The 12,334-nt window shown below is 39.1% G+C and overlaps 1 protein-coding gene across 1 annotated transcript in view; it reads right to left on the reverse strand.

Moving 5' to 3' along the window:
* The window catches only part of ptprk (protein tyrosine phosphatase receptor type K), a 106,726-nt gene that overhangs the window by 59,095 nt on the left and 35,297 nt on the right, over positions 1-12,334 (reverse strand). Inside the window, exon 2 of the mRNA XM_085373090.1 lies at positions 3,801-3,923. Coding sequence (XP_085229216.1) covers positions 3,801-3,923 — 123 coding nt within the window. The remainder of the gene's footprint in view (positions 1-3,800; positions 3,924-12,334) is intronic.

Raw genomic sequence — 12,334 nt, forward strand, 5'->3', positions numbered from 1 at the left:
TTCATTTGTGCCACTGACGCTAAGATGGTGACTTGAAAAAAAGAGCCTTTAAGATGGCTGCCAAGATGATGTGCCAGCTAAAAATACTCCTATCAGTCAGAGACCCAGATATGTCACAACACAAACAATGTTGCAAAATATAACCTTTAGCACTTCAGCTAATCAAAGCGCTGCTTGCTACAAAAATATAACAGGAAAAGGATTTAGTATAGGTTGAAAACAGCTGAGTAATATGTGACAACAGTGTCTGTTTACTGAAATAATTCCAACATATATTTTAGAAACCACATGAATATCAGTCGATTACACCAGAACAATGACAAGACCTAACCTGGCACAAAAGCTGCATTTGAAAACATGAGTAATAATGAAAGACTCACTGCACACAAAACTGATGCTACACCGCTACACCCATGCTAAGCAAGCACCTTATGATGCCAAGAACATCTGACACTTGAGGTTTGTTTTTAAAATGGCTGATTCTTTTGAATGGCTAAAGTCTAAAATGGCCGGTAAAAGGGTAATGACACAAGATAATTAAAGATGAGACTAAAATACCGCTGTGATAGCCTTGAGCCCCAGATATGTCGCAACAAGAACAACAGTAGCAGGGCAGACTGGGGACAGTATTCTCCAGCAAAACAATAACAGCTAGCTGCTGGAATAACAGCTAATGGGGTATTTTCATTTTTAGCATTTTAAGGCGCCAATCAAGATGCGTGAGATGTCAAATACCCTTCCACAGTAACACATGCTCTTCATTCATAGGAAGGAAGATCACTGCACAGACTACAGATTATGTAGCCTGGAGTCAAACATGGAGTTAATTTCATTTTTTCTTTTCACTTCAAGACACAGCTTGCATCTCCAGAGGCCATGCTCAGTTTTCTATACATATAAGCAACAGTGGAAATTACATTTCCACTCCCTTTTCTGACTATAATTCATTATTTTACTGACACCTTATGCATTGCCTTATAATTCTGAAATTTAATTAGCACTTCTATCTTAATTTGTTGCTTTAAAAATGTCCCCATATTGTTATAATTTTTAATTAAACTGCATACTACTTTTGTGAAGGTTAACACTCACGTCTTGTAGGAACTGTGTCATAAAGGTTGGATTTATTGGTCATTTTAAGTATTTTATAACGGTGTTGCTGCCTTCTTCATTATTTGATCATTATTAAAACATTTAGTGCACATGAGACCAGCTTTGGTGCAAATTAAATGCCTCCCCTCCTTATTAGATAGCACACACTGATAAACATGAGAGACATGGAGAGAATGGCATGCCAAATAGGTTTTGAGTGGTACTGGCTGACAACATTATGAGTCAAGAGTATCTGCTTTAGTCCACTGAGCCACAGGGCCCCTGCCCATGAATGTTCAACTGGCACAATGCACATTGCCAGAGTAGCTTGTAGACCCTGCCATGGTGACTAGTGCCAACAGTGACCCCCGGAGACATTACATAGAAGAGTTTTATCTCTTATTACAAACACTGCCAAACTGTCCCTGCAATGTCAGTACTGCCATAAGCACAAATGGTGATTAGCAACTGGCACAAATCATTGTGGGTTATAAGGAACAAAAGTATCATTTTTGTCACTGCTATAACTCTAAAAGGATTCTGTGTAACTCCCCTAGTAGATGACTCCTTTTATTCTGCCCTTACCTTTGACAAAATAAACCCCCTGATGTACTAATCAGTGAAAAAAGTCGCTCCCAAAGCTCTTTGGGAACTCTTAACAACTCCCCAAATAATGGGATTGGTATTCCTTTGTTTTCAGGGGTCAGAACCCAAAAGACTTTAATGCCACTCCTCTTAAATCAAGCCATGCCCTCAGGGAGATTGTAGTTAGCCAGACCAGAGTATTAAATTACTGGTGGCTAGGATAGCTTGAGAAAACTATTCTAATAATAGACATTACTAAAGTTTCCCTGGGCATGGCACTTAAGCAACCAACTCAACCCCTCACCCATTTCCCTTAACTCCTTCCAAAAAGAAACCTAGCCAAGTGCTGCATCTGTAATCCCCTCTAGCAACCTCGTTTTCCATCCACTGCACCACTGTTCCACACCCCACTGGCATTATTAACACATCAAATGTCAGTTCATGCTCCCATACCTTTAGGCAAGGCTCTGAACCTCCCCTTTAGCAACCAACATCTCCAAACCATTAACCTGCTCTGCCATCCCCATGCCCCTGCTCGTTCCACTAGCTTCAACAGCCATTAATGCTATGTTAATTGCAGCCATTACCTCTGCACTCTTAGGCAAGGTATTTAACCTCTTCAGGCTGCCAACGCTGCCCTCTCAGCACAGTGACACCACTTGGTATTAATAATGCTAAATGATAGACTTTGGCTTTGTACCACTGGGCACCACACTCTTGTGTCAGTGCTTAATTACATGCAAGACCACACATGCACGACACACAAAGTGGGTCTTTGTGTGTGAAAATTGTAAAAAGTCGACTTTTAAATGAACCTTTCTCTAAATGTCAGCGAGCCTGGGTTGTCATGAAGATAAGTCTGAGAGATAAATACCAGCACTGCATTGTCATGGAAACAAAATCCTAATCTTCCACAATAGAGGAAGAGGAGAGGTCAGAGGAAAGAAGTGGTAAGAGAAGAGGGTGAAAAGAATCAAGGTAACGTGAGATCAAAAAGACAAGGAAAGGAAAGGAGAAACAATGCTGAGAAGCAAACTATGTTTGTGGTGCTACACTGCAACACAGTTTCCTTAATGTGGTTAGGTTCATACTTCCACTTGACATTCTTACTCTGTGGTTTTTTGTAAAGCTAGTTACCATTTCAACATTGCATAGCTGGTTACTGTTATAACATTTTGGTTTTAACATTGTAAAGCAGGCAACCTTCCCTGTTCCCTGCCGTTGATTAATGACCTCATATTCTGTTAATTAGACCCTCAGCCCTGAGGCAGAAAGATTTAATTTCCCCTTCATCATCATCATGAAGAAAAAAAACAACTGATTAGAGAGGAGAGGAGAGGAGAGGAGAGGAAAAAGCACCAAGAACTTGTACAGTGATATATACATATTCCATTAAAGTAAAAGTCAGTCAATCAGCTCCTACTTCAGCCAGAGTACAAAACTAGTATTATCAGCAAAATAAACTTAAAGCATCAAAATGAAAGTATGTGATCTGCAGAACACCGATGCATCAATATGTAAGAAGCATTTTGCTGCGGCAGCTGCCCGAGGTAGAGCTAGTTTTATACTGCATACGCTTCGGTCATTTAGTCCAGTTATTCCCAGCCTAGGGGCTGACCCCCTCCAAAAGGGAGCAAACTACATCTGCAGGCTCATGGAATGATTAATTGAGAGGGGAAAAAGCTGCTCTGCAAAATTATTTTTGCTTTTTTGAAATATTGGGTAATTCTGCATCAGAATTAGGCTTGTATAGTTGTTTAAATGAAACCACCTGAGAAAATTAGACAAAAAATGTAGCTGCTAACAACTCAGTGAAACATTTTTTAGGGGAAAGCAACCAAAAAAAAACAACAACCAAAAGTTGCAAACCGCTGTTCATAGTTCAGCATATACACGATGTGATTATCAGAAGTTGACGGATATAGTTGGGATATAGCAGAGCAGTAATAATCCTGCATAATAAATGTGCTGCAGTAATAAGAAGAAATTACATCTAAAAAATGGTGAAACTCGAAAAAGAGCTCAAGCACTTCAAACTGCATTAAACAATAAGCTGCTTTCCACACTTTGAGGTGATGAAGTAGGAGATGACAAACATGAGGGGAAAGGAATTTGAGCTTCACCTTGTGGCAGGTGTGGTGAGACATATGGCAATTCCTGGGTGTTGATGTGCGTCCAGTCAAAGTCATCGTAAGGATCTTGTTGGTAGTCACACTGAGAGAAGCCCTCATCAAATGTACAACTTCCTGCAGAAAAGAGAAACAACAAAACGTAGTTAAATTTACAAAAAGACAAAGATGAAGTTTGTTGCCTTGACTGAGTAAGCGAACACATTTTTTTAAACTTGACTTTGAGTCATGTTTCAAACCTTTCTTTTGTGCTTTTTTATATGTGTGCGGTTGTCTCAGCTCATTAAAAAACCACCAAAGTCTGAGCTCCGACACTTATCACTCAGGGCCACTTAGGATCACCTCTGACTCAGCCAGCAGAGCCTTCAGCTGATCATCTGAGCCCATCGCCACAGCCTTGGGACAACCATGTGTGAGCTGACCGCCTCTGGCTCCGCCTAAACAGGAAGTTGCTCTAACACAGATAGACATCACTTGTCCCTGACAGCTAACTGAACCAATCAACTTAAAATGATATGCAGTTTGTTCTGGCTATATTGCTGATAGGAACAGCATTCAGGCTACTACTTGCTATCTGATTCATTGGCCTAGCAGTTATGCGCAGCTTGTGTTAATAAAATGGCCAGAAGAGACATGGCTAAGAAAAGCCAAAATGCCATCTGATTCAAGTCTCTGGTAGTTAGTGGTCACAGAGACGTGTCCTTTGTGCCCTTTTTTTTATTTCCCACTGTTGAGATGGATAAAGTCTACTATGAAAAATGAAATCACAATACATTTATTAAGTTAGACATCTATATTCACGTTAACTTATGATGAAACGAAACTGTTTGTAATTAAAATGTTAGTAGGCGCTCGGAAACAAATACTGTAGCATTTAAAAAGATCTTAAATATCATTTATAAAAAGCAGCCACTGTTTGCCTTGATTATCACTTGACAATGACTTTGTTTAGGCAAGATTTAACCTTATTTTAAAACCTCAATTTCATGAAGTATAATAGCATATTTATATTCAAATCACTATACTACAAAATAAATACACAAAGGAAGAAGGAATGAGTGAGCAAGCCACCATGAAGCACTATCAGCAACCAGGACTGCCAGCTACATAAATCTCCTAGCCTTCAGTTAGCGGTACAGCTTTGCTACCTGTGTCCTAGAGCAAACTGTGGTGGCTGTGATGGAGAGCAGAACGACAGGCCCTCAGATACCCCACTGATCTGAGCTCCCGCTACAGAGGCATACCAAGAGGTGACAGCCGCCGCCGGAGGAGAAACAAGTTAACATCAAACTAAGCGACTGTCTTCAACTGCTGGCTGCACGGCTGGATGTGACTCACAGCCTTGGCGAGGCACTGGATCACATTCCTCTCGGCATCATTCTTTAAACCAACCTCTCTTCGTGCAGTTCAGTTCACTCCCATTCAGTTCAATTAAGTCTTTGTCATGGCAAGTCACCTCCGGTCACTGTGCAAAAACATGCAGGGACATGTGCACACACAGCACAATAAAAAAAAAACTACTACTACTATACATTAAATTAGATATAGAAACTCTTTGTTGTCGTGCACAGCATTTGTGTGTTTGTTTGTGTAAAACTCCTGTCTTCCGCAGTGTGCGAGTCAGTTTGCATCTTGCTGTCATGTAACTTTCTCTGCATGTGTTAAAAATGTGTTTTTACGTGCATGGAAGTATCCCACATCTACAAACCTGCATGCATTCAAACCGAACACTGAACAAATAAAGAACTAAACACCCAGTGCCATACATCACACATAACAAGTTACACAAATGGACTGGAGAAGAAGAAAATGTTGATCTGTAAAGCGAAGTGTAAGTGTGTTTGCTGTCCCTGACTGCCTCCATACAGTGTGGTCTGGAAAATAACTTCCTGTTTTATCAAAACTGAGTGACAAAAATCAGAAACACAGCTTCTTTCCCGCAGTTTCTTTGTGTAGTTATTACTCTATACTATGTATCTCAGTAATTCTTTTGACTGGAAACTACAATGAATAAATGAAATCTGTGTAATAGCTTGTTTTGTCAGTTTTCTATATATCATACACTGCTACGTTGTGACACTGCAGATGCACTTAGCCTTGGTTTACCTGCTACAGCGTTTGTGTAGCCCTTCTTTTATTCACTGACACTACAGAGAACGTACAATAGCAGCTTTATTCAGGTTCTTCTGTGGAATTTCTACCTTTGAGTACAGAAGCATTTGATTTAAACAAGCTGTGTTTTAAATGTGTTTCATGAGTTTTTAATTGTGTACACATAAATGCCCAGCATTCCACTCGGCTCTGATACAAGCCGTGGTACAAGAGGTATTTTACCTTGGCTTAGCAGTGAAGAAAAAATGTCCTAGTTTTAAATTCAGCTTTACAGGCCATATTAAATCAACATTTTCAGTTGGAGAGCACTTCTCTGTCCTTGTTTGCACACCTCTGAAAGATATTCACTCACTCACACGCACACGAGACGGTAACATACTAAACAAAATGTCTGTTTTTGTGTGTACGCGCTGAAAAGGGGCCTGCAAAAACTAAATATGTGCGAAAGTGTCTGCACATACACAAACCTCACGCTAACCCGCCCACGTTCTCAGTTAACACTTCTCCCTTTCCTAAATGTCCTGCCAACCTAAACCAACACACACATCAGCAGACACATGCATCTGACAGCAAATCCTTGTTGCCAATAATGAGATGAGCAGACTTTGAACTACTCTTTTGCCTCAGCTGAAACACTCAGCAGCAAAATGATGAGCCATGTTTTGCTCAAATGTTGTAGGGACTTGAGCCAATCTGTTTTTTTATACTTTAACGTAATGTCAAATGTCAAGAATTACTGACCTCTATTTTGTGTTTGGTGTGCTCTGCTAGTGGTAAATGCTGAAATTAAACATGCAGTAATTGATTTCTTGGGTAATAAGGGCAGCATAGCATCAACTTTTAAATTGATGTGGTAACTTGTTAGTGAACAGATGCCTGTTTACCCTTCAGTAGATAGTTAGCAACATCATCATTTATTCCGAGTCGACTTCTGGCCCCCTGATGAATGTAAATTTGATATTCACTCTCCTTTTTAGTTCTGACTTTGGTTAGCATTTCCCTCTGGGAAATCTCTGGCTTCTTAGCTGCTAAAAGTATTTTCAGCTAGCCGCTACTTCTGCTTGTCTGCCTTTTGTTGCTGAGCAGTTTGTGAATGTTGGGTGTTTACGGCATCTTCAGATGAAACAGCTGAATCTCGTGACCAAAAACAAAGCAATGAGTTCACTCAGAGTGAAAACAAAACAGCTGAGCTGCTGACTGGAAAACCAAAACAAGCTCAAAGACAGAAGATGAGGGGAGCAGAAATATATGGATCGCTGGCTTTGTCACAAATAATGACCAGCTTTCACGTTCTCATCATTACTGCTCGGTCCCCAAATATTGTCCTCCTTTTTTTGTACATCATATTGTTTCCTCTTCTATTTGAGTCTATGGCAGCTCTTAGAACTGTATCATAAAACAACTGAAAGGCACTGTTGCCATCTTGGATTGTGAAATCGAGGATTGGCGAGTTCTCTGGAACACCACACATGCCAAATTTAAAGAAGCTATGACCTCAATTTCTGACATTTTGGATCCTTAGCTATAATGAATTATATGAAATACTTCATATTAAATATTGAAATATTAATTTTTTCCCACAAGTAATTATTTTTTCCAGTCTTTGCCTCTGATTAAGAATGAAAAAAAAAATTAATCCCAAGCTTAAGACATGCCACCTTCCATAATTCTCAGTTTTCTTTTCAAGCTTCTCTAAAAGCTTTTCCCAGCCTTTACCAGGACTGCAAAAATAATCTTCAGGAAGGGCCTGACAAAAAAATTAAGAGATTGATTTTGTACTTTTCAAAACCCTTTGCTTTTTACACACTGCAGTGTTGTCAATATATATATATATATATATATATATATATATATATATATATATATATATATATATATATATATATATATAAGTTGAACAAAGGGTGCCCTGTAATAACTGTGATTAGTGTTTTACGTGTTGACATGATCTGATCACGTTGACCTGGCAGCTGTAAAACAGCTTACAATGAATATAATTGTTATGATTAGAAATACTGTGTGTGCTTCTATCTTACTACTACACTCTGTATGTGTTTGCTCGATAAAACTGTGTAAATATTTTGACAATTTTCAAAGTACATGTATATGCATGAGTTTGTGTCCAGATGGGTCATTATTGCCACCCTCTCCTCCATTCACAAGGACACGGAGAGAGCAAGAGAACCCAACTGCATGCTAATCACTTTATAATCAGCTTCTGTGATTGGCTGCCTCGCTAATGAAATAATGGTGACTCATTTGCATAATAAAATAATTAGAAGGACTTGATAAAGGCTCAAGGGCAGAGAGAGAAACAAAACCACACACACCTACACACAGAGATACACAGAGGCAGAGGGAAATGGGACAGCCACTATCTAAAAGACCGTTGAATGGCATCAGACAACATCTGCCACCGTCACTCAAAATCATTTTGTGGTGATTTGCATTGACCTCCACCTCTATAAGGTGAATCAGACAAAAGTCCTTTGACCAAAACTGTTTGAAAACACGTGTGCAGGCAGACCCCAGGGGGTCCCTTGAAAGGAAGAGGCCCATTTCTCAATTACTAGTTAAGATCGAGATTATTAGCTGGCATTGGCAAAAACGTGAAACAATAGACAGTTTGATTAGCTTTTGCTTTAATTTGATCTACCCGATCTGCAGAATAGGCAGTATTAAATCATATCTAACGACTAAAGTCTGCTCAGATAAAAGTCTCAGGGACATGTTTAAATCAAATGAAGGTCTGAGATGTTTTTTTTAATATGTTCTCAAGATAATTCAGGAAATCTTGTTATGACAAAAGAAACCAAGAGAGAAATGATTATCAAATCAGTCAATACGAGTGTCCTTGTAACAAATTTATCCTCAGCTGACAAAGTTTCTCTGAAAAATGTGAGAATTTAACAGTGCAGGGTGGCCTTGGTTTTATTTAATAGTGTCAATTCAATAAACAACTAGAAAGTTGTTGTTATCAGTTGTTGTCAGTTGTTATAAAAGGCTGCATGATACAAAAACTAACTATGCGGTCTGAAATGTCTAACTAAATGTTTGCGGATTTTCAATGCCACTGAACATTGGGCTATGTTGCAATTTCTACAAAAGTCTTACAGACAGGTTTTGTTTGACTGCTGTCTCTATGGATGGATGTCTGAATCTTACTATGCAAAAATCTCTGTATATCTGCCAGCTCCTCAGATACGATCAGAAGATCAGAAGTTGAGCAATTAAAACTGGCACAAAGATACAGCTTACATATTATAACACCTTCCTATTTCCTAACAGCCATGTAGCAATGAGGGAAAATGAACCATCTCTAGTGTTTATGTACCGGCAACACCTCTTAAAAGCATTTTATCAGTGCCATTACAATACCACGTCATTTAGCAAGTACTGAATGCACTCATTTTATGTACTTAATATAAAGTAGTGAACTACACATATGTTGCTCTTATATTAGGAAGTTTCTAAAACTTGGCAGTGTTAATTTTGTAAAGAAATGAGGACTTAACCACAATTAAAGACAAAACAACAGTACAATAAATGCCATTGTTCATGTACAGATATAAGGTTTAAGGTCTGTCACATCACATAGTATCATATCAGGATCTACATAAGGCTGGTTTTACGTGCAGAGTTCTGCATGCAAGGTATGCACTTTGTTTCTATCTTCTTACCTGTTTTATATTTCAGCGGATCAGAGGGCCATAACATCGCTACAGATCAGGTGACCCTCTGATCACAAGCTGAAATAAAGCAACATAAATCTGCTCAGGAATGTATAGGACTTAGAAGTTCAAGTGGTATCTTGGCTCTCACTAAGACAAACAATATACATTCTTTCTCCAATGTACGTGCAACAGAAGTCTTGATTCTCCCTCTCACTACTAAGTCTGTCTAGTATTTATCAGAAGAGCTCTGTTTCTGTCTGCAGGGATAGATATTATCACCAGAGAGGAGATAATACAACATGAGTGAAAGAGGGTGAAACAGAGGGAAAGGGTATAAAGATATGAAGGGAAGTTGAAGAGACAAGCTCAAAAAGAAACAGAGAAATTAATTTGGCGGAAATCACACCAGCCCTATTCAGAAGAGAAGAGAAGAGAAGAGAAGAGAAGAGAAGAGAAGAGAAGAGAAGAGAAGAGAAGAGAAGAGAACTGTCTATTCGACAAATGGAAATTATTATTTTCAAGGACAATAATTACATTTACATCATTAAAAACCAATTCCAACCACCAGTAATCCTGTTTCCCACCAAATCATCACAATTTTGGCTTAGTCCAGTTAATAATTACATTAGCTCACCCGAATCTATAATCACATGTGGCTTTGTGGCACATTTCATACCAATGAATCACTACAGTGCTTTCAGTTTTTAGCTCTAATGTGCCAGAGAAGCTGAAGTAAAAGGAGGAATTAATGCAAAAGAGGCAGCATACCATCTATGTTGTAGTGTTATACAAAAAACCCTTTATAACATGTTTTTGGTATTCCACTATGATAAAGTATATTCCTGTTTGTTGCTTTTAATCTGTGTGCACTGTGCAGCCCTGATGCTTACCACCTCAAGGACACTAATAAAGTTGTACCTTATCATTTACTTTCTGTGTGTCTTCTCTACTTTTTTTGTTCTCTCGCTGCCTCTTGTTCTCTCTCACCCTCTCTGAGAATAGGTGAAATTAGCCTGAAATGATACAAGGTGACATCAGAGAGACTGACACACACACACACACACACACCACACACACACTGGCTCGTCACGGTTCAGTGGCCCTTGCAGCGCAGCGCGACGCCATCAAAGCCGAGACCCATATACACACACCTCGACTGTTAAACATACACAGTGGCACGCGCAATCGCTCACGCAAACGCGCACGACTTGTGTAGCAACACACAGGCATGTGCACACCGTCACACACAGCCCGACACTCGTGCATGCACAAACTCAGAGCAGTAGTTTAATTGGAAGTGCTGAAGGCTGAAGAATTTCTCCTTCATCTCACAATGCTGTAATTGAATCTGAGACGTGTGTGTGAGTGCGTGTGCATGTGTGTGTAGGTGTGTGCGTGTAGTTGGGTGTCTGTGTGTGTTCAGCTGATTCAGGAGTTTCCTTTGACAGTAACAGTAAAACAGAAATGTGTATTTTTCCTTCTGTGAGGAGCAGGTCTGTCCTTCCAACCCTGACTATCTTCTCCTCCCCCCCAAACCCCTCCTTTCTTGGGGTTAACGCTAGCATTCAGCTCAAATTCAAACCCAAGCAGTTTTCAAAAAGCCACATTATTTCCCACAAACTGATGATTTGGTCAGCTGGTGAAAGGCAAGCACAACCTTCACGGCATGATGTGCGGATGGAATATATTTTCGGCAAAAGTAAATATAACCTCTAGAGCCAAATGCTAATTTAGAGTTGTATTCTGTAAAACGCTTTCTGCATTTTGAGTGCTTTTTGTGTAAAGTTGTTATTACAGAGACTTTTGCTGGTGAATGAGCCTCTCACTGCTGTGCCGTGAGACAAAGGAAGTTCAATTTGTTCCTGAAAACACTCCTCTGCTTGGAGAAGTGCAAACAAAAAGAACTATCATCACACAATGAGGCATGAACAACGTACTAATGACCTGCCATCGCAGTATCACTGTTACACAGCATAATAGGAAAAGGAACAGAGTAACTTTTTTTTTTTTAATATAGTTGCCCTTTATTAAGGAAATCATTTGGTTCCACATGGCAACCTTATCATTAAAAAGCTTCAGTCTCAAAAGGAAAATACTCTGCTGCTCTTTTTCTGTGATGTTGAATCACACTGTCTGGAAACGCTTTTATTATTGCCCTGGGGCAAGCAGGTACACACTTGATATGAATTAAAGGATGTCAAGTCTAATCTCGACATGTGTATACGTGTATGTGACGGTGTGCTGTTTGGGCAGTAATTGGAGACTAGAGATTTTACTCAAAAGTCAACTTAATTGATGTTTTTATGCCAAAATTACTGTTTTGGTTTTTAAGATTTTGTCTCATCTTAAATGTATTTTCTATTTCCTTCTGAAAATATTTGTTGGCATTCACCTGTGACAACATGGTTATGTTTTGAACTGTTGGTCAGATATTTTTCAGTTGTTTTTGAGCTCTTTAATATTGAGTGATTAATCAAGAAAAAACCTGCAGCACACTCACATGGAAGAAGCTGGAGCAAATAATGTCTTCTTGATTATTCATGCAATCATTTGAGCACTAGAAGACTTTCATTACAGATTATTAAACTGCTTTTTTTTCAATCAACATGTTCATTATTACGTTTGAGACACCATAAAATAATGAATAATACTTATCGCAACTTCCCAAGACAACATAGTTGGGTTTTTGGGGCGTTTTTTGGGCCTGGCCAACATCTGAAAACCGAATATGCTGTCATATAT

The sequence above is a fragment of the Diplotaxodon limnothrissa genome, linkage group LG15 (assembly GCF_057381915.1).
Source record: "Diplotaxodon limnothrissa isolate DT_005_m linkage group LG15, D_limnothrissa_male_GT1.1, whole genome shotgun sequence".
Taxonomy (NCBI): domain Eukaryota; kingdom Metazoa; phylum Chordata; class Actinopteri; order Cichliformes; family Cichlidae; genus Diplotaxodon; species Diplotaxodon limnothrissa.